Source organism: Rhamphochromis longiceps, linkage group LG14, assembly GCF_057381845.1.
Source record: "Rhamphochromis longiceps isolate RC_006_pf linkage group LG14, R_longiceps_female_GT1.1, whole genome shotgun sequence".
Classification (NCBI taxonomy): Eukaryota; Metazoa; Chordata; class Actinopteri; order Cichliformes; family Cichlidae; genus Rhamphochromis; species Rhamphochromis longiceps.
Window position 1 is genome coordinate 15,385,978 of NC_140570.1, and position 22,391 is coordinate 15,408,368.

Genomic DNA, 22,391 nt, shown 5'->3' on the forward strand with positions numbered 1-22,391 from the left:
ATTGCCATGCCTACAACAGTGCCACAAATTCTACACCTGCTTCTCCCACACCTTAAATCACAGATGCAATTACCTGTGCTACGGTGGTCGGTCAGCAAAGATATATCACTTTTAGCAGCCATGCATGCAAGTTTTGGTTTTCTTCTTCTATTTTTCACACAGGCACATCTAAAGCTAAAATGTTATGCATCTTTTGTTGGTTGTCTGTCATTTTTGGGTAATGTTTAACTTCACTATTAGGCTGCTATTTAATCAGATTTTATCATTTTATAGCTAGGCCTGAATCTACAGCAAAAAGAGATCAATAGATTTTTTTTTCATCTTCAAAGCAGGCAGGAGAATCTTTACAATGGTGTATCATCAACTTTTCAAAATATGACTATATGAAACTTGCATCATTTCATACTCATTACTGTTGAAAGAAGATATGAGAAGATGGATAGACTAAATTGTACAGGACACAAAGAAGATGTGATTTTTAACTATATTAGAAGTGACTTCAGAATAAATCTGAAACAAAAGGGGGAACTAATGCTATTTCTCAAAGAAGTCAACAGCGGGATGGATATTTCAGTAGTAATTATTTTACACATCTTTGCAGCTGATTCAGACACACAGAACAGAACACCATTACTGCACAAAATCTTTCACAAACCTGGGACAGAAGTTAATGACTTGCTTCTGGAAGAAGAGAGGGTTGGGTCTTTTCCTGAGACGGAGACATAAAGTGAGGAATGAGAATTATTAGGAAGGACAGATTGAGCGAAACTGAAATGGCAGCAAGAAGGTGAAGCAGGGACACGAAAAAAGAAGAGGAACAGTGATAAACACATGAATTGTGGGAAAGAGACAGGAGAGACAGTCAAAGAGAATGATTATATATAGATGCAGTGAAGGGGCAGACAGGTTGGCAAAGGAAAAGACAAGAAAAGGAGACACAGTGAATGAGCGGTATGCCTTCTCCATGACAGAAACAAATATGTGGTGAAGAAAGCAGATGAACAGCAGACATCAAAAAGCTAGTTATGCAGGTGAAGATCTCTACTAATCATTAGAGTGCAGTCACTCTCACACACACAAAACAGCATCTCTATAACAAGCCCTGTATCTACAAATCATTAGCATGTGTAAAATGGAAGAGAACGGGCGTTTAGGACAGAGAGAAAATACAGACGTGCATGTCAGGTCAGCTGTTTCATCATGCTCAGTGTTTAGTTTGAAAGCAAAAGAAACTAAAACTAAAACATTTGTTTTTATTACAGACAAAAGGACTGTACAGTAGCAGTCCCAATCTCACATGCTAGAACTTACTATTATTTATTTTTCATTTTGTTTTGTAGGCTTATATTTTCTTTGAATGTTGAACATTTAACTCGTAAAAAAATGACAAGGCTAATGCAGTGCTTATGTTATACTTTTGTGAGCTATTTGCAATGTTGTCCTTTCTGTTCTATTAGGTTCTCTGTTAAGCTCACGTGGAAAGTGCCCCCTAGTGTTACCAGTCAGTTTTCAGAGAACCATTTTGAGGACGCTCCTCATTTGGTTAAATCAAATAAATGAATAGATGAATAAATAGGGTCTATAGAACAAACTATTTTATCTTTCCTATGGGATTGTTAAAAAAGAGTGGGACATAACTTTAATTTTAAGGAATGGAGGCAGTATGTTTTCATATTTATATCCTGTATATGATAGTTGATTAGCATTCTGCAGTTTAATTATCCATTATCATTTATGTAATACATCAGACATCAATTCAATTCAGTTCAGTTCAATTTTATTTATATAGCACCAAGTCACAACAACAGTTGCCAAAAAGTGCACATCAATACACACAGACATATTTGCCACAAGACAAATGAGTACAGCATGTCTCAAAGCCATATGAATCTTGTCTTTTGACCATGAGACAAGGCCTTGGCACTTGTTCACAAAAGTTAATGAGCTTTAACCCACACTTCGTCAGGGCTTCATCAGCTAAATTTGTCTGTATTTTCAGGCTGTTTTTCTTCTCTAGCACCAAGGCTGACCTGTTCAAATAATTACTTAAGTGGTCATAGCACACCGACAGTCCAAAGACAATTCCCTTTTCAATTGTAAGAACAAAAGCTACAGGGACACACCAGAAAAAGTGTACAGTCTGGAATAGCCAAGCAATATAATCTTGTGATTAGTTTGATAATGTACTGTAGATGAATGAATTTTAAACTTTCCTAACAGTCCAATTCTGCAACAGAAACATATGTGAAATAGAAATAATTTCATTTTATATTAAAAAACAAATGATTAAAATTTAACTAAAACAGTTCGCATGAAATTCTCTCCAGTACTTGTCAGAGTTAGTACATGCACTACTCTTGTGGATGTTTGCATCAGACTGTATATGACTGTTTAATCAACATATTCCTACTGGTTTGCTTTCTAGACATGAATCATAATGTTTTTAAGTGACCTGGATTAAGGATTTTAGTTAGAAGGAATGATTTTAATTAATGCTAGTAAGAACTTCTGAACTTCTATAACAAGTGATAAGATTGATGAAGATCCTAAAAGAGTATGAATGTTGAAAATCCGATTGCAACTAAAACTAAGGAGAAACAAATATACAAATAGCTCAAACTGAGTGTTCATTCCAGTACCACTATTTCAGCCTCACTGTCTTGCCTGATTGTAACTCCATGCTCTACTTACCCATACAATTAAATCAGGATCAGTTCTCACCATTAAAAGCAAATAAACCTAAACCTAATTTAGTTTTTCCTGCACAGACAGTCTCCAGCAATTTAAATGTAACTGTACTGGACTGAAGCAGTGTGCAGGTTTAAAAATGTCACTGTAAAATATATCTACATTGTTAAGGCTCAAGGTCATTGCACAGACTCCCACGTGTCTATTTTGCAATCTAATTATTCTGTGTAGCCTGTTGCCTCAATTGACGCCTGTACTTGTCCTTCACCCTGAATTTCACCCCTGGATTGCTCCTCCTTTGCCCCACCGTTAGATACAATCAGTTGGACACATCTCCAGTTGTTTGCACCAACCAGCGTGCAACATTTTTTACCACAGCTGTTATGGTGATGAATGTCAATTTGTTATTTTTAGAATGACCAGCTCCCTGCTGTTTCTCTTCCTTGTGTTTTTCTGCCTAAAAGAAATAGCATTAATTGTGTTTGGCCTGTGACCTGGCTCGTTCACTCATGTTCATTTATTTAGACTTTGGTATTCTAATCGTGTAACAAACCTGTGACAAACAAGAGGTGCTTGTCTAAGTCTGGAGGCAAGTATAACTCACTGCACACACCGACTTTTGCAAAAACTTTAGGCTGTGACTAGATTTAGTAGCGCTACTCTTCTTTTCTTTGTTTTCTTTTTTTCTTATTTTCATGAAACATCAAAAAGTAATATTTCTAACTCTAATGGCATGTTTTATGTAATGTGTTTACTGGCTATGACTTCCAAAAAATAATCAGCATCCGCCCTTGACATGTGAAGTAAAAGTTCTTGTATTTATAACATATTTATTAATGTGGTGTAGCTACAAATCCCCTGGGGGTTGCTTTAGGATGGACATTCATTGAAAAAAGCTACCAAATCAAACATACAGAGCTACCCACTGTGGGGACGCTTTTGGAATAAGTGACCAGCTAAAAGCACCTTACTTTTTTCATTTAAGTTTTGTTAAGTTTTACAATTGTTCAGTTTCTGTTATTTTACATGATTACTAACTAAATGCTTGCACGATCTATACTGTTTCAAAATAGTCAATTTACATGAAGTCAAAACGAGTGAGCTCTCCCATCTACTTTACATTTGTACAAACTACACATTAATTAGTATGAGGAACCAAACCCTTTAAATGCTTTTAGATTCTACATACAGGGGCTACATTCATTAAGTTTCATAAGAAACAGTAAATCATAATTAATGTCAGGCTTATTTTGACTGCTTTATAACATATTCCTTAGTTCTGTTGGCAATATGCTGCACTAGGGATGGCACAAACGGTAGTAACCAGACCGAAAAGCAGCGCACATTTCGGTGCTTTATTTCGGTGCTTTTTTTTCCTGAGCTGTGATACACTTTAGATTCTAGCCAATCATTTTACGTTTCCGAGGATAGTAGGCGGGTCCAGGTACGTACGTTCTTTTAGAGCAGAGCTACAGATTAAAATGCCCCAGGCGAAGCGGTCAAAAGTCTGGCTGTACTTCACAGCAAAATATGCAAACTCAGCAGCCTGCAACAAGTGCTTTAAGCTGATACTGTGATTGTCACGGTTTGCCGGGGCAAGCCGTGTGGAGGTGGAGAAAGGACCCAAAAGGCGGCAGCTCTGGTGCAGGTGAGTATTTATTTACAGGAGTGGGTACAAACAGCAACGGGGTGTGAACATGAAACCGAAAACCTAAACTGGGTAAACTAACAACACAAACCAGGAATGACGGTGCAGGGAGATCCGGGGAAATACACATGAAGAGACGCAGGGAGACCGAGGGGAAACAACACAGACGAACCAGCAACTACCATGACAGAAGACAAACTTAAATACACTCAGAGAACACAGGGAGATTACACACAGGTGAGGAACACAGCTGAGAGTGATTACGTGACGAGAGTAGGGAGACAAACTGAAAACACTCACATAAGACGCAGACCTTCACAATAAAACAGGAAACACATACTAGCAATGACATAACACACCAACTTAACACAGACTGGGGGACACAGAACATATGAACATGAACTATGAAACAGAAGAGTATAAACACCCAAGGTGACCAAAACCACAGAATACTAATAAACTAAACATAAACACAGAGTCGCAGACTCCGGATCATGACAGTGATACTGTCAAAGGAGGTAACACCTCAAATCCGATGAAACACCTGGCGACGTATAGCATTTTTTTTAAAAGCCAAGAAATGTGCCGTATTTGATACACTGCAAAAAACGATTTTCAAGAAAGTAAAAAAACCCTTGTTTATGGACATTTTTTCTTATTTTTTGTCTAAAAAGAAAATATATTCTTAACAAGCAAGTTTTGCACAAGAAAATAAATCTTATTCTAGGAAAATATGTCTAACTTTTCCTTAAAAGGATATTTCAGCTCATCTTGAGCTTTATTTACCAGTTACAAGGTATGAAAACCGTTTGGTTGAAATTCCCTAATAAAAACAAGATTATTTTTCTCATTTCAAGAGTAAGGCCACTTAAACAGCTGCTCAGTTTAAGAAATGTATTTATTGACACTAAAGTGTAATAAAACTGCTGTCAAGTTTGACAAAACATGCACAAAAGCTGGAACTAAAAGCACATGATAAACATGAAATACAGGCCCATTTGAAAAACAGAAACGGCATAACTCATTCACTTTAGGCCATGTCAAACAGATTAATAGATCAGCATCAGACAAGTATCAGTACACATATCTTCACTGTGGCAATGCTACAATCGCATTCAACTGTCAGATTTGATAGAAAACTCAACAACAAAACTGTCCAAAACAATAACCTGATAATACAGTTCATGCATGTAAAGCAGTGTGCCTTTTATAAAACATCTGTTGAACTCATGTGTAGTCCAATTACATCACACAGGTAATATTTCATGACTGCATATGTCATATCTTTGTGTGTGAAACTGTAATATGGAGTGAAATCCATAAGATTATCAGCGGATATCAGCTCCGTTGCTTGTGCCATGTTTGGAATCTCTATCTTATATGACATGTAATCTTTGTCATAACAAATGGTATTGTGCTGCTGGAATTCAAAACAGTACAATGATGAATTGATCACATAGATATTTTTCACAAGCCCAAATATAGGTAAACCACTAGAACCAACAGCACAAACAATTAATGACCTATCCCTTATGTATTTGTTACCATTTAGATTAAGCCATTTAACAGTCACTGCATGGTTTACTTCATCATTTCCAAGGAAGGCCCTCATTTTTTCTTTTAAGTATGACATTATGCTTACTTCTGAGGTTGGTCCTAATGTGCATTCATTGGAAAAAATGGGGTGATCAAAACTATCCACATTCTGACAACATTCATACATTTGATTATGCTTTATTAAAGATTTGCAAACATTTTTAAAATTTATTTTTGACGCCCATTGTTTGAAAAAGCAATGTTTCGATTCAAATCTCATGCACATATGACGGACCATTGGTCCCAAACGTTTAATTTGGCTTGGTGTATGAATCAAATAATGTTGTTTTGGTGTGATGTTGTTATATGGGAATAGGGCTTTCATGTGCTTCAAGTGCTGTTCAATGAGGATTTTCAACTTGTTAATAGTCTGCAGACTGATGACAGGAGCAAGTAAAATCTGAACTATCTCAATGAGTTCAAGAATGAATGCGTAGTGTTCAGTACCTTTGGCTGCATCAATCAGAAATGGCAAAATTTTCAGAAGAACAATCATTTGCCCCGAGGACTGCTTCAACTTATTGTCACTGGAAGCTAATGTACTGTAGGTAATAACACTTGGTTTATCTCTAATGTCAACTGGAGAGTATGGGAAACCAGTCACTGCAGCATTGAAGAGATCTAAGTCTAGCTCTCCCATGAGAACTAAGTGTTTCAACACACACTTTATTTCTAATGGAGCAATCCCTTCAAAAATTACATGCATCATGTCTTGGGGTGTTTGTTGGATCAAGTTGAATGCTGGGAAATTAATAAGTTTGCTTCTTCTGTTTATTCCATATGTTGTTTTTAAGCTGCTTCTTAGATACTCTGTGTTGGCCTTCTCAATTTCGCTACATTGCCGGACATGTCGTTCAAATGTCCGTTCCTCAAAGTTATCCTCATCAAAATAAATTTGCATGTCCTCAAATGAACATTCACACTGCCTGCATTTACTATGAGCAAACCCAACACCCTCTTTAAACCCGCAAAGCTCATGTTGCGCCAAAGTGTCTCCACATAATGAAACTAATGCTCCAAATATTTCACGTTCACCATTTCCAGTTTGAATTTTAACTCCATTATATAGCTTCACTAAGTCCTCATGCAGCCTTTGCAAGATTCCATCTACACCACATTCAGAAAGCGCACTCTTTTTTGCAATGGCAAGTAGACGAATGGCAGGTAGTTTTGATCGATATTTAGGATTAATGTTTCCCAAAGTATAATAGAACATTACCAACTTATTTTTGGAGGCATGAGACCCAAGTGGGTTACAAATTTCAATTTCATCTGAGTAAAGGATAATCTGTAAGGCAGAGGGGTGTGCAGAAAATAAACGGTGAGACTTCATGAGTTCTCCATCTATGATATCATATAAATACTCATTTCTCAAATTTTTCTGCTCATCTATCAATGCCAAAACTCTTGGATGGGACAATAACTGCTCCAAACTTCTGACAAGCGGAACATAATGAAAACATTTGGGCACAGTAGTGAGGAATCTTTTTTTCCCATGACAGCAGTATACCCAACACAAACCTCCTCGGACTCCACAAAATTGAAATTTCTCTTTATCACATCATCCTGCCTGTATGTTGTTGAAACAGAGGCAAATGGATCCTCAATCTGGTCGAAGACTGCCAAAACATCTTTTTCAAGTCCACTTCCATGATGCTGCTGGAAAACCTTTTGTACCTGACTTCTCAGATTATTGACCAACGATGCCTGATACTGTTGTAATGCTGCAACGACATCATTCACACCACTCTGAAAAACAGACAGAAAGGACAAACGACATCTTAGTTGTTTGCTATTAAAAGAGATTTATTTTTAGCGAATAGACAACTTATAATGTAAGGACTAATAACGTACGTAGCTCTGCAACCAAAAAAACTGCATAGAATTATTTGACTGTTTCTTATAGATTTTTTCCCTCACTGAAACTGAAGAAAAAAAAAATTTTTTTTTTAATTCCTTCTCGGATTTCTTGCAAAACTCAAATTTTTAGTTTAATTAAGATTACAATTTTCCTTTTTAAACTGAGACTAAGAGTTAGGTGGCAGAGGAAGGCTTGTGATGGGAGCAACCCTGAAAAGGATAGGCGGAGGCAAATGGATGGATGGCTGGAGACTATGACTGCCTTAGTTTACCTAAGGCAGTCATAGTCATTTGTTGGAAAGTTGGAGGCACATACAAGTGATGCTCGGTTTTGCATAGTTACTATTAGGATAATCAGAATGAATTAAAGGCTGTTACAGTTTAGGGAAATTGTTAATAATAAATGATGAAAAAAAATAGAGCCACATGTTAAAATAATCATTCTAATTTTGTATGAGCACAAACCTATGAAAGACGATGTTTCTCTCTTGCAGTCAATACAAGAGCTGTTGCTTGTCTGGTAAGAACATCGTGGCAGGAGTCATCCTTCAGAAAAGAGAAATAAATATAGGAATGTTATAAACTGGTAAAATGTTTTATCAAAAGAAGTTGTTATTGTTCAGTAGTGATAGACTCACCATAGATTGGGATGATGCTACTCCATCTGCGAACCCGCTTGGACAAGCTGCTGAAATGTTTGGAGTCGAGGTATCATTGTTGGTCTGGGATGGAACAAGGGGCCTTTGCGAGATATGGGCACCATCATCGAAGCCAGAGTACAATGTCTTATTATTGTCAAAAGTACCAAAATGTTCGGGGCACACACTGTCTGGATCATGCTGTATTGTGTTTTGATCAATCACTGCATCTTCTCCTGAGTTCAATCTGGTGTCTACAGCTGCATCCATTGTTGGCTGGCTTGTTGGCTGGTTTTCGACCACTGGATCAGTCCTGTAGGCCCACATGTTACTCAGACTTCTGTTCTCCGCTGATGAGGGTTCCCTCCTAGAACTGCAATTGAGATTAATTGATTAATTGACTAGTTAAAGATATTAATTACAAGCTACACTGATCATTTCTAAATAATTCTATTCTGCATTTGATAATTTACTCCAAAATATGTATGTTTTCAGACTGAGTTTAATAAATTGTTACTAATTTATTGCTGATTGATATTTGGTAGCTTAACTGTAGTTTAAAAGCTTTAAAAATCCTCAAAAACCTAAACCTGGAAAGCTAAACTAAAGAACACAGGAAACATTGAAAATGTTGCAAAAACCTTACAACCTGGAGCAAGGAGCATGAGACATGAAAACCTGAGGGAGGGAACACAGATGACACAGAGGAGAAAATGCAGACGATCCGACAAAGAACAGAGGGAAGCACACACTAAATATACACACACACAGGGAAACGAGGAATTGGCAGACAGGTACGAAACACAGCTGACACTAATCAGATGAGAAGAGACCAGGGGGAAGGGCAACAGAATACACTGATGCAGGGCATGGGACTATCAAAGTAAAACAGGAATAAACATGAACATCAAACCAGGGACACTTGACTCAAGACAAGGGAGGCACGGAGAACACCTAAACACAGGAAATAATTAACAAATAACCAGGAAACTAACTGAAACAATGAATATTAATAAACACAAACAACCAAGGAGACTCTGGACCATGCCCATTGGTTTATTTAAAACAAAAGTAAAAAAAATAAATAAAAATGGTGTTTTCTCTATTAGGAGAAATTAAGCACTCAGAAAAATTGTTTAGAAATAACATTGATGTGGATCATAAGGAATTAGCATTAACATATCTACTGTTAAGCTGTAAACACAAGTAGGAATCTAACATGAATACTTTATATGATTATTTTCAAAGATATCAAAGTATATAGTCAGTCTCACCTTACAGATTTTTGTGTCCTAGTCGATCCGCTGCATCGTCCATTGCCAAGGTGGTCGGAGTGTGTTCGACGAATGTGATACCAAAATGAATTGTAAACACGATATTCTTTGACACATCCATCTATGCCACAAACTACACGGAAATCTGGACTATGGCTATGTGCAGAATTAATATGACTCAGTAAGGATTTGAGGGTCAGACCCACAAAAACGAAGCAGATAACACAGCGCCAAATCATTTTGTTTCACTGGTCTGTGAACCGTTTCTCCCATAAAGCCAAGATGACCAGGATTATTCCATTAAGGGGTAGGAATGGCTATCCTAATTCGGTGCCTTATAACAGCTGTACTAAGTAATAGTACCGACATGTCAGTATTTACTTAATATAATCTAACTAAATAGTTAAATCTTTAAATATATAGAATTTTATAGATATAAAACAGCGAACTAAACCATTTCTGTACACAACCCCATACTCCTGAGTTGGTACAGTCCAGCTTCGCGCCTCTAGCTTCGCGCCTCAAATTTGGATTGCAGGATTAGTAATATTTTTGGGTCCGGGATACAGTGGTACAGTGTGAAGAAATTAAGGCATGCTATGGAGAAACTGGACGAAATAACAATTGCCACCCTGAAAGGTATGTGACTGTTTTGTTTTTTCTATGTTTTGTGTTCTGCTATGTTGCATGGTAAGTCGCTAGCATGGCAGACTATACCCGGTTGTTAGCTTAGCTTGTGCGGTTAGCTTAGTTGCATTAGCATATTTAAATATGCTAGTGCTATTACACTACATACATGGGTATTTCTGAAAACGGAGATTTTCCGTTTTCATTTTAAAAATAATCCCGTCCACACGGAAACGCAGAAATGAAGGAAAACGCTGCTAGGAACATGCCAAAGCAACAGGTGGCGATATATTCCTAACCGTGTAGAAATGTTGGCCAATCAGAAGTCTAGAAGCCTCGGTGGGAAATAGTAAAGAAAGATGGGGCATAGAAGCAGAACCCAGTCTGGAGGGACAGTAACTGTGTATATGTAAGTATTTAAACACTGCAGAGAGTACAATTAACAGTAACAGTATTGTAGAAATTCATTTCACCGAAACAATAACGTGGCGCACAAGGCCCACACCTTTGACGCTGCGTTTTCTCCGTTTTTCTCGTCCACACCTAAATGCAAAAAAGGAGTTTTCGAAAATATCCACCCTGGCAAGCGTTTTTAGAAATCTCCTTTTTCAGTGACTGAAAACGCTGTTTACGTGTGGACGAAAGGTGCAAGCGAATCACAAATATAATACTTTTTCCAGTCAATGGGAGGAAGGTAATTTAGAACCTGTGGAGCAGTCAGGAGGGAATATAATGGAATAGAGTATTGTTTTTAAATGGTAAATATTAAATTATGTTTCTTGTGCATCCTGTTTATTACCCAAGCAAAGCTGTCAGCTGGCTTGCACATGAGGATGATGCAATGTAGTGATAATTGGAAACTCCTATTGCAGAAGCAAATGTTGGAGAAGACCTGCTCTCATCACTTTCACGAGATGACATCAAAGATCTGTTTCCTGGTCCTGAACATTTCCTCAGGCGTCGGGCTCTATGGCTTGCAGTGCACAAATGTGAAGAAGTAAGTTCTGTCCTATCGCTGTGTGACAAAACTGAGAACACACCAGCTTGTTTTATGCAGTTTCAAGTAATTCCACCAATACTCACTTAACAGATAGACAGTAGAATCTTCTTTAGTTTTGATTTAAATCAAGTGGCCCACACATTTATTAAATATACATATTTTTTATTGTTCAACACTTTACTGATATTTTGTTGTACTTTCTTTCATGTGTAGAGACCTAAAGTTCTTGTGCAATTTTATGTGAAATTAGCCCCATGTACACTGTATTTTAGAACAAGACTGCTGCTGAAAAAATGCTAACAACTACTGGAGATGGTGACTTCTCCAGAGAGGAACCCAGCACTTCTAAGTTTGTGACTATGTCCAACCCAGAGTACATAGTCTTCACAGACAGTGAACTTGAGCAAGCTCGACATTCCTACTTTGAAAAGAAGCGGCTGGGGACAGAGTGTGCTGAACCTTTGTCAAAGGAACTCTTTTGTCGACTTGTAAGAAACACCATGACAAACATGATTTCGATAGCAAGAGCAGCTGAAGACTCCAGATACCCCAGCAAACATGAGGTTGATGCCATGGCAAAGCGATTAATGGAGTACTACCCAATGCTTAAAGAAACGTGTGGTGAGTGGGTAAGTAGCATTTGCTCAATACCACTCTGTGTTAATCATGAGTGATGTATCTTATCATCTTTTAATTTTTACCGTTTGTACCTGTTAGGAGCATGTTGCTAAAAAGCTAATGAAGAGACTCTCCAATGTCAAAAGTCCAAGGAAGGGCAAAAAACCTCCTGCGAAGAAGCCAAGAAAGGATGGGAATGAAAGCGTTGCAAAAAGTGACAGCAGTGGGGAGTCCAGTGCATCAACTATTATTCTAGATAAATCACCAGTTAGATCGATGGGCACCCCAGTGCACCACCAGGATGGCAGTGATGAAGAATGTAAGTATAATATAATGCACCCTCTTATTACAGCCTGAGTGTAAATGTGGTTTGGACGATCCTTTTTTTTTTTTTTTTTTTAAATTCTGCTAACAATGGAACACAACTACTTCACTGTTTATCTTGGAATCTTTGTGTTCCATTTAATAGTGACAACTTCACAGGATTAATGAACAATTTTAAGATAGGTGGTTAGTTAATTTGTTGATCTAATTTACAGAAATATTTTGGTATTTTTGTATTATTGTTTTGCACCAATAACAGATATATAAAGCCTTACTGTGGCAATAAATGATTTACACACCTCTGCTCTGTGTGTTTAGCTGGTTCAGCTGACTTCTTTGACAGCCAAAAAACCCAGGCAAGACACTACAAGACACTTCAAGAAATATACAAGACCAAAAAACCGAACAAAGCTGCTGTTACCCAACTGCTGAACCTGGAGTTTGAGTCTAGAAGACAATTCATTAACTCTGATGCTATAAAGGAGCAGGACAGAGCAGTGAAGATACTAGAGGCATATCCTTGTTTCAGAGAACTGGACCATGTAAGCAGCACTTATTTCTTTTAGCCATCCTGTTATTCCTTTGGGGACATTTTGATATGATTTTCAAATTTCTTAAATACTGGCCCTCATGTTTAAATTGTTATCACTTATTGTCAAGACCAGATACAGAGCTAGACAGATCTATCTCAGTTGGGTTTCTGTCTGTATTTTTCAGGTCCTTGATGAGCTGCGGAGAATTATTCAACCATCCAACTTGAAATACATTTCTGAGATGAAGGATAGATGGGAAATCTTCTACTCGAAGGTGCAGTTTTATGGTGTCATGAAGAAAGTTATGAAGCCGCCAAAAACTTTGGATGGAGGTAATGCTACAGTATCTTGATTTGTCTACATTTATGCTTTGCAGATTACATTATTTGCAATGCTTAATGGTGTTGCCCTGTCTTATTTTTCTTTTTTCAAACCAGTGGAACATGCAGCAGCTGTGTTCAGAGCCCTTCCCGTGCTTTTCCCTTCCAGCACAGTACCACCTAAGAAGCTGGGCATCTGTAGTGAGGCTTTTTTCCATGTCCTAAAGGTAAGGCTGCAATATTCTATGTGTATATATTGTTGAATTTTGCAGTTACTCATGTTTTCATTTTATATATTTTACTGTGGAGTCAGTCAAATATTCTTAAAGTTCAGATCCCCATAACATGTTGATGTTAATAAAACCTACAAAAAAAGTTGATCTATTTTAAACTGTAATGCAACTCAAAAATTGTATTTCTTACGGTCTTGTTCTAATCCTCTTTTTTTCTGTCATGTAGACTTCAGAAGACCCTGAAGGCTACCTGCGTCAGCGACCCCTGGCTTGTCCAGTTCTGCTTGTCTCTGAAGGCAACTGCATGATAGCTGTTGGAACCACACCAGTGAGCACTTTTGACCGGAAGGATCTTAATGAGGGACTGCTCTATCTGATGGCATATTACTATGCCCTCCACCTCACATATCCAAAGTGCATTTCCACGCTGCTGTCTGTCTTGCAAACTGAAATACTCAAAGACTCCATCCATGACCGAGATTCAACCCCCTCTTACAAGAAGGCGCTTGGTGAGTGGAAGTCATTCATTGAGTGAGTCTCTCAGATGACAGACTCCATCTGCCTTGTTTATCAGACTCAGTGTTGGTCAGTGAGGTTGTTTTTTTTCTCTCTAGAAAAGTTGTTCAAATATAAAACACATGTTTGTTTGTGTGGTCGTTAAACTTGTTCTTCTAAAATGTTATGTAATATAGGATTTGAAATAGTGATTGTTTTAAGCTTCAGCAAAATTTATTTTTGATACCAGCCATGAGTGTGTTATACTGTTATTATTCATGTTAAGAGTATCTGGAATATGCACTTCTTATATTGGCCATGTTACACAGTACCCTGCTGAAATGTATAATTTTAGACATGATTCTCCTGGAACAGACCTCAGTGAGTTACTGACCCATTGCTGTGTCAATAAAAGCGCAAAATCTAAGAGTGCTTTTGCTGTCTTAATTTAAGATGAATTCCCTTATTTTTAGTAGCTTTTTGAAGAGATGGTGTCTTATTCTCAGGAATTTTTGCTGATTATTCTCAGAGTCGAAACATAATTCTTATAGTTAGCTCAATCAAGAAAGAAACAATTCAGTTTTAAGAAAATTTGTCCTATAGTAAGGTGTTTTTTTTATGTGAAAAATCTAAATTAAGGTGTCGAATCTTAAAGTAAGCAAATAATTCTTGAAAACAGCTTGTTCAAGAAAGCATAATACTCATTTTAGGTACAGATTTTCTAAATATCAAAGTATCTTTTACTTATAATAAGTCATATTTTCTTCAAATAAGCATACATTTTAGACAATTTTGTCTAGTTAAAAGGCATATGGCAGTTAGATTAATTTGCTAGTTTTAAGAATTCTAGTCAAGCAACTTTTGCTTACCCCATTGGCAGATTTTTTTGCTCAAAACAAGAAAATTTTGTCAGATTTAAGAATATTTGGCTTGTTTCAAGTATAGCTGTTTTTGCAGTGTAGCTTGCTGTGAGACCTCACACCGAGCGCATCTACTGCGGGTGGGTTGCCTGTTATCGGACCCGGAGTTAGCAACATCCCCAAAAACCCGAAGAGTAGAGTCCTGGCCCCTAGCCCTGCCAGTGTAGCAGAAATGATGACGGATGATGATGGCAGCAGCAGCCGTTCTTCTCTGTGTGAGTAGCTTAATGTTGTTCGTGTGTAATTTACGTTGAGTAGGCTCACCACGTTATTACATTAATGCATGTAAGGTGAACTAGCAAACATCATCATAGCTACATGCGGCTGTCTTCTTGTTTGATGACAGATACTCCCTTCACTCTGGCCAAAAAGGCTAAAATGACCAAAGAAAAAGTGGAAAACAGTTAAACATGAGAGGTTTTTGGACAAAGTTTGTGTTTTTTCCATTGTTTAAGCACTGCTTCCAGCCAAGAGTGATACCATATATGCCCCATAGCGGCAGAAAAGGCTAACATTGTTATCTTTTTACAAAAAAACAGCTGAACATGAGAGGTTTTTGGACCAATTTTGTGTTCTCCATTCTTTAATCACCGGTTTGAGCACCGTTTAAGCACCGGCACCGTTTCAAAAGTACCGGTTTGGCACCGGTATCGGATAAAACCTAAACGATACCCATCCCTATGCTGCACTGATTACAATGAGAGAAAAACTGAAACAGTATCCCAGTACTGTGCTTTAATCAGTGCTAACTGCTCCAAATCTGACCCTGTTGACACTAAAACAATTCATCAACTTATTAACAGATGTATTTATAACCAGTAAGAAGGAAAATACAGTTTTCTCACATGACCTTTGTTAGATTTGTATTGTTGATTGTCATTTATGCTTAGAAATATTTACTTATATATGCTTATAGAGTTTTGTAATTAGTTGTAGATTGGTAGAGGTTTTGATCCTTGATAGTCTGCAAACTTTGTGTGTATTAGACAGCACTTTGGGAGCATGAGAGGTCATACCGTGTCTTATTGTTTTATGGTAGGATTAACGTAGTTGCGTCTGTTCTAGTCTAAGTGCTCTTTGTTTAGATGAACTGCAGGACTTCCTCACCGTGTTATCTAGGATGAACCATCTAGGGTGAGGGGGAGGCTACCCTCTTCCTGACCAAGGATGTTTGACCCTTTGATCAGCAGGCCACACACACACACACACACACACACACACACACACACAGGCAAGGTACTCTTTGTGTGTATGTAGACGTCATATGTTAATGAACTTATGCATATTCATGTAATCTCAATAAAAGGACAGTGTACGGGAGAACGGACGAGAGCAACTGGGGTCAAGCGAAGGAACGGTGCCTGTCCGGTTCTCTCCCGTGCACGAGAAACATGAAGAAGCTTGCCTACTTGTGTCTTGCTTTGCAGTGTAATTATATTGCCTTCAACGTTCCAGCGGATGGGTTCAAGCTACAAACCTATCATTAATTGGTCCTTCGAGAGCCGGAGCCCTGGAATCGCATTCACCGAGGGGAGGAGAGGCACGCTGAAAGACTGACGTCAGCCAGGAAGTTCCTGTGGATTCGCTGTATGTCTTTTCTCCTCGATGAATGGCGATTGGCGGGATTCGAGGCTGATATTACACGCTAAGCAACACCGAGTAAGTTTAGAGTCCAACTCTATAATTGTACGTCTTCGCCGCTCAGTGGGGCGTTGTCCGTGGCCGCTCAGTGGGGCTAAAATTCGCCGTCTAAGTGGGGCGATGTACAAAGCCGCTCAGTGGGGTTTTTTGTACAGAAGCATTAAGTCGCAGAGTTGCGCAGTTCGAACTTTTTTTGGTTCGCCGTCTTAGTGGGGCGAAATACAGACCGCTGTGTGGGGTACTGTAGTGAGTTCTCCACCGCTCAGTGGGGTGTTGAGAAGTTCCGCGGGGTCCAGATTGTGCTGGACAGTAGGCCTATTTTGTGTTGTTGTCATTGTCGTCGTCGTTGTTGTTGTTGTTGTTGTTGTGTGTGAGTGTGTGCGGAGCAGAACATGTGGTCTGTGACACCGACTGTTGTTGTTATCATGGGTTTCTAAGCAACCAAGAGTGAGTTGGAGGGAGACAGACGTTTGTGCTGGACTTTGCTCCTGGCAGCTGACACAAAATGTTTATTCTTTAGCTTGCCCTGATCGACAACAGGGCAGACAACAGCCTGTGTGCCAGACCATAGACGTAATTGAGGTGGATAGTTGTTAAAAGTAATCTACATTAAGCTTGTGGTTGCTTAAATTCAGTACAATGACATGTGAGGTGAAGTGTTATAGGTAAATATTTAAACTAATGAAGTGCATAGAGGCACTTGACCTGTGTGGAAGACTGTCGTCTTATTATGAACCATTGTTGAGATGTAGAGCACACCTGTGAAAACAACTAATATGCTGAACCCTGTATGAAACATCTAAAAGTACATGATGGAGAAGTTGTGTTGAATATGAAAGTGTAAGACTTTGCCGCTGTGGGCAGAGCAACTACTGTGTGATGTTGCGTTGCAGTTTTTTTTCTGAGCTGATGAGCAAACTACACATTATCAGATCGAGAGCTGTCTAAGAACTACTCTAAGAGAGGGAAACAGCACTATGTTAACTGTGATAACTGGAGTGTGCAGCGTTTCCATGAGCAGTTTTCCTGAATCTTGACTCTTGTGTGTAGAGTGTTCATAGCATCAGCATCATGTTTTTGTTTATTTGTTTTGTTGGATTAAAAATAATTAAATAAACTGGTGATCATGCTTATGGATCACCATGGCACATATCTCCAGCCATATGGTTTATTTATGCAGATGAAAAAGTGAGTGTGAATGTGTCTGACATCACAGTGTTTTTGTGCACTGTGTAAAAGTAATTGCCTTTGATTGTGAGTGAGAGCGGTGATTCTGCAGGTCACCAGCTATTGTAACGAAAAAAAAGAGTGAAAAAGAAAAATCATAGGAAAAAGGTTTTGTGTTGATCAGCCAAAAACAACTACAATTTCATTTTCTGCTTTTAAGAAAGACTGTTCACAAAAACACACAGAGAGAGAGAGATGTGTGTTGATTAAGCAGTGATGATAATAATGAAAATGTCTTAGTTTGTCACTTTCAGGTGAAAAGCAGACCTGAATCAATTTTCCACATGCAGCAGTCGGAAGAAAGTTATAGTTTAACATCATTGGAAACATGCAGGCCAAGTTTCTGGCTGACTTATTTACAGCGCCATGTGTCTCTCAACCTCACAAGCAAGCAAGCTCTCACCCCTCCCTGAAGACAAGGAATGCAGCTCCAAAGCAATAACATGATAAAGAGACAGCAGCAAGTCCTGAGCAAAGAGTCCCAGCAAAGCAGCAGCAATGTGGACAAACAGTATCAGAGAAGAAGAGCAAACCCATCATCCTGACTGATCGGATGGATGGCACTGTGTTTACAACAGGCTGTGACTTCACTGTGCATGTGAAGAAAACGTTTGAGGAGAACTGAACAGTTGGAGTTTGACATTTGCCACCTGTGGAGTAAAATGGCAAGAAGAGACAGTGGGACACAGGACAAAGCTGAAGGAGAACTGCCGGCTGTTTGGACTGTTGAAGTGGGAGAGGACAAAAGAGTGAGAAGACTAGGTGAGAACACAGAGGAATGCTGTTATTTAATGTGGGAAATCAAAATTTGGGTTAGCAAACCTGGGGAAAAGAAAACTGACTGCTTAAGTTGGAAAATTGAGAAGGAGTCTGGATATATGCAAATATAAAAAACATATACATCATATACAAAATCACACACACAAGCAGAACATGCATTAACCCTACTAACACAAACACAAGAGAGCTTATGAAGATTAGACAACATCTTCAGCATGTGAGTCTGTTTATCATCTTGTCCAAGTCACTTAGTGTGATGCAAAGACCAGTGGACTCATAGCACATTAGTTAAGAAATGATTAAATAATAGCAGAGAAATGTGTAGGAAAGGCACAAACACCCATGCAATGAAAATTAGCTTGTTATCTTTCATCAGTGTTAAAATAGTGTCAATTTAGCAGACACTTGTTATTAAATACTGAATTTATCCAATGCAAAAAATTGACTCTCCAAGTTGCAGGACAACAGTTTAACTTTTGTGAGAAAAAAGATCCTGGTTTGACCAACCAGTGATCAGACAATAAATTTAGTTGTTAAAATGGTAAATTGGGAGAAGCTTCCTGCTTGATTGAGGCAGCACATGTAATTTACTGTATGAGGGAAATTGTCTTTTGTGATACTATTTTGAACATGCTTTTCTGTCGTCCTGTCAACTTAGTGGGTTAATAGCTGATATGCAAATTAGTTGATCGGTTTTAGATTAATGAAAGGTGACTGAATTCTAGTATGAGTGAATGAGATGTGTTGGAGTTGTTGTGTGTTGAGTGGAGACTCTAAAACACTGAGTTTCCTGCTTTGATGTGCCAGTGAATCCTGTATTTAGATACACAACTCTGAATACGTCAGAACAAACTTCTTTTGTGAAGTGCATGACAGCATGTCACATGTTTTATGATGAAGGAAAAAGGAAAATTGAATAAAATAGATCTGTGATTTAGATGAGTGAAGAGCACAGACCTGGTAATTAAACTCATAGCTAATAAGACATTAGGGTTATGTTGTGTGTTGTGCAGCTGATGGTTGGTTTGGAGTGAATCTAGCTGATGATTTTTCTTTTGTTGTGAAGTTGAGCCTGCCGATTAGTATGATGGTATGATAAACCATGCTAATGGTATGATTTACCCTCCTGAGATGAGGAGTTTGTGTCATGACTTAACAAGGCCTTTTTATTTTGATACTTTCACAGTGCACTGAAAGTTTTGTTTGATAATCTCTGTTCTTTAAGCAGATCTGCACGTCGGGAATTAGAAGCGCTACACGTCGTCGAGAAAATTGTGCCAAGTGAGTTCTCCACATTTAAATGGGTTCTGGAGAAAGCCACTTATTTGGACAATTATTAAATGACAGTCCCAGTCCAAAAGGATTCAGCAATGTAATCCAAACTAAAGTTCTTCATTTTCTTTTGAAATGACGTCATTTTGCTGAGAGTGGAAACTAAATGCGACGATAGGTTCCACTATCAGCAAAGAAAGAAAGAATGAATGCATGAATGAGTGAGTGAAAGGAAAACAAAACTGACTGACTGGTAAAAGCTGACAAAAGCTGACAAGACTTTACTGATGTAACACGACTGTGTGAAGTTGACCCCCGCCTGGCAGGGGTGCAGATGAGTCTGTGTGTGCTTCCCTTTACAGGAGCAGAAAGATGACAGCAACACTCGAGGTTGCATGATGATTTAACCTTTTAAATGCCATTTTCTGTGTCTGTGCATTTATCAGGTGTGTTATTCATAGGCTTGTGTTGCTCACAGAGATAACTGTGACAAAGTATGCATACGCCTGCGCGAGCGCTAATATTTGCATTTTCTTTTCTTACAGCATGCCAGTTCTTCATGTGAATTGATGATGCGATTTATACCAGGACAACTGGTTGATGTTTTTTCCTACTACAGGATTTCTGGGTTTATGTGTGAGGAAAACTGTGTTTACAGGTTATGAGTGGTGATGCTGTTGCATTGTGTTGATGGGAAAATGTGAAGGTTACTTTGATAATGTGAATAACATGTGTGAAATTTCCTGTGTTGAGAACTGGTGTTACTTCTTTCCACAACTATAGATGGCTAACTTTATGGTCTTTTTATGGCACCTCTGGAACCTGTCGACCTGCGTCTGACCACCAATGGTCACTGTGTTGCTAATGTTTGTTTTTCTATGACTGCGTGTAGAGGATTCGGCAGAAGCGGACAAGTGACATGAGAAGAACAAATAAGAGATACAGTGTTTCTGGGATAGTTTGATATGGGCTCATTAGCTGGCCACTTTTGAGCCCATAGTAATATATAAGTGGAGTGACTTTGCTTAAGAGCAGTCACCGATTACATTAATGTTGCCTGAGTACATGGGATGATCCATGTCTGAGGCGACTTATGAAAATAATTGTAGTTTACTGATTTGAGAAAACCTGCACATGACACTTGTCTTGCTGATGTTGAATGCTTATTGTTCTTATGATACAATTGTTTACAGGTATGAAGTTTGATTTTACTTCCAGATTTTGCTTTCCAGGCCATGATGGTGTGTATGCAGGCTCCTGGGAGAGCCCGGTGTTAAGCATACTTAATATGCAAAACACACTAACATTTTTATTGCAGGATTATAGGTCCAGGGTGGTGCTGCTCCAGGGGAGGAGATGCCCTGATGTTGCCTGGGATATGATCTAGCTAATCTTTTTCTTTAAGACAGGAATCCAGGTTTGGTGTGTTGGCGCATGGGTGTGTCCATGCGTCAAGAGGTGGGGTCCAAGGAGTAACATTAAGCAATGTTTACTATTATTGTTGCAGTGATTTGTGTGATTAGCCGTTTTATTTACAAATATTAAACCTATGCAAGTGGTGCATCCATGTTCAGATGAGGCTTTGATGGCCTATAAGTGAAGTTCACTGAACTAAAGAATGTGGTTTGATGATTGTTGACATACTCTCCAAATAGTTTGTCTTCCTAGCAAGGAAATACAGGTGCAGCAGTAATCTCCTGAGAAATCTTCAGAGGCCCAGTGAGAAGCGCATAGCTGACAGGACCAGGCAGTGGTTGAGGTCAAAGGTCAAGCTGGTTGGGGCCCATCATGAGATCAGACCTTGGAGCCACAGCAAGGACCATTTTAACTGCCTGCAAAATAGCGAGAGACCCTCCTGGATTTATCAGAGCCACTGCAAGAGGTCGAGGGCCCAGGAAACCCCGGCACCCTCAAGACAGCACAATAGAGAAATCTCACACTTGGTTGTTTCAGTGGTGAGGGGGGAGTGCTGATTGAGCCCCCGTAGGGTAAGCTCGCACTTCAACCTCCAGCCTCTGATCAACTCTAGGGCAACCAAGTGCGAGGCGTGACGGACCTGTGTGCGACCAGGACCCTCTTGGTTACCTTGACTACGACGCTCATCCTTATAGGACCCCAGCTGGTGCCGGAAACAGCTGAACCAGGAGGAAGGCAGAGGAGATGGACACATGACAACTCTCACCTAAGAGAGACAGATCCAGCAGGCCCAAAATCAGGACTATGCATGACGAGAAGGAGTGCCTGAGAGGATCGTCCACAGGATGGGAGCTGAGGCCAGGAGAGAGGCTTCAGGAGGATCAGAGATCATCTTCAGCACAGCAGACATCACACAGAGAGCTGTGCTACTGAGCTTCCAGGAGATCAAGAGGAGACTTCCCACAGCAAGATGTTAAATAAAATGAAAGATTCAATATTGACGCTGAGAAAGACAATTAAGGTGTACGACGTGCTCTGCCTTAAATCTTCAGCAGCGTTGGGATATGAAAACTCGAGGGATGAGGGGAGCGTGCCAAGCTCCATCGACAGCGCAGAAGGAGTTCGAGGATGACGTCATGATTCTGTGAAAAGCACAGGAACCAGAAGCTATGGTGGTGATAACAGCAGTTTCCTATGAACATCACCTAACGCTGTGCCACTGTACTGTGCATACGATGACACTCTGAAGGCTGCTGGGATCATAACAGCAGTAAGATGACG

At 39.1% G+C, this 22,391-nt stretch overlaps 2 protein-coding genes and 1 long non-coding RNA gene across 3 annotated transcripts; 2 read left to right on the forward strand and 1 right to left on the reverse strand.

The window, feature by feature from the left end:
- Positions 1–630: 630 nt before the first annotated feature.
- Positions 631–8,077, reverse strand: LOC146653812 (uncharacterized). Its single transcript, XM_085380676.1, has 4 exons — positions 8,065–8,077; positions 6,380–7,483; positions 2,031–2,109; positions 631–709 (listed from the first exon to the last, which is right to left on the reverse strand). The coding sequence occupies exons 1-4, from the start codon at positions 8,075–8,077 to the stop codon at positions 631–633; spliced, it is 1,275 nt and encodes a 424-aa protein (XP_085236802.1).
- Positions 8,078–11,151: 3,074 nt separating this feature from the next.
- Positions 11,152–13,958, forward strand: LOC146653813 (uncharacterized). Its single transcript, XM_085379407.1, has 6 exons — positions 11,152–11,960; positions 12,049–12,268; positions 12,592–12,815; positions 12,991–13,138; positions 13,244–13,353; positions 13,586–13,958. Exons 1-6 carry the CDS (start codon positions 11,625–11,627, stop codon positions 13,892–13,894), a joined length of 1,347 nt encoding a protein of 448 aa, XP_085235533.1. The 5' UTR covers positions 11,152–11,624; the 3' UTR covers positions 13,895–13,958.
- Positions 13,959–15,630: 1,672 nt separating this feature from the next.
- On the forward strand, positions 15,631–22,080 carry LOC146653814 (uncharacterized). The gene is made up of 3 exons (XR_014907153.1): positions 15,631–16,433; positions 20,927–20,966; positions 21,941–22,080. It is a non-coding gene; the product is annotated as an uncharacterized LOC146653814 (long non-coding RNA).
- Positions 22,081–22,391: the final 311 nt, after the last annotated feature.

What these genes read in the sequence shown, in the direction of transcription:
- LOC146653812 (XM_085380676.1), bottom strand. An exon ending in TCTGATTGATGCAGCCAAAG is followed by an intron (nt 2,110 to 6,379) that starts GTACTGAACACT and finishes GTGTCCCTGTAG; the next exon opens with CTTTTGTTCTTACAATTGAA. An exon ending in TTAAGTAATTATTTGAACAG is followed by an intron (nt 710 to 2,030) that starts GTCAGCCTTGGT and finishes TCTCCGTCTCAG; the next exon opens with GAAAAGACCCAACCCTCTCT.
- LOC146653813 (XM_085379407.1), top strand. Translation starts at nt 11,625, where the DNA reads ATGCTAACAACTACTGGAGATGGTGACTTCTCCAGAGAGGAACCCAGC. An exon ending in GGATGGCAGTGATGAAGAAT is followed by an intron (nt 12,269 to 12,591) that starts GTAAGTATAATA and finishes CTGTGTGTTTAG; the next exon opens with CTGGTTCAGCTGACTTCTTT. An exon ending in CTTTTTTCCATGTCCTAAAG is followed by an intron (nt 13,354 to 13,585) that starts GTAAGGCTGCAA and finishes TCTGTCATGTAG; the next exon opens with ACTTCAGAAGACCCTGAAGG.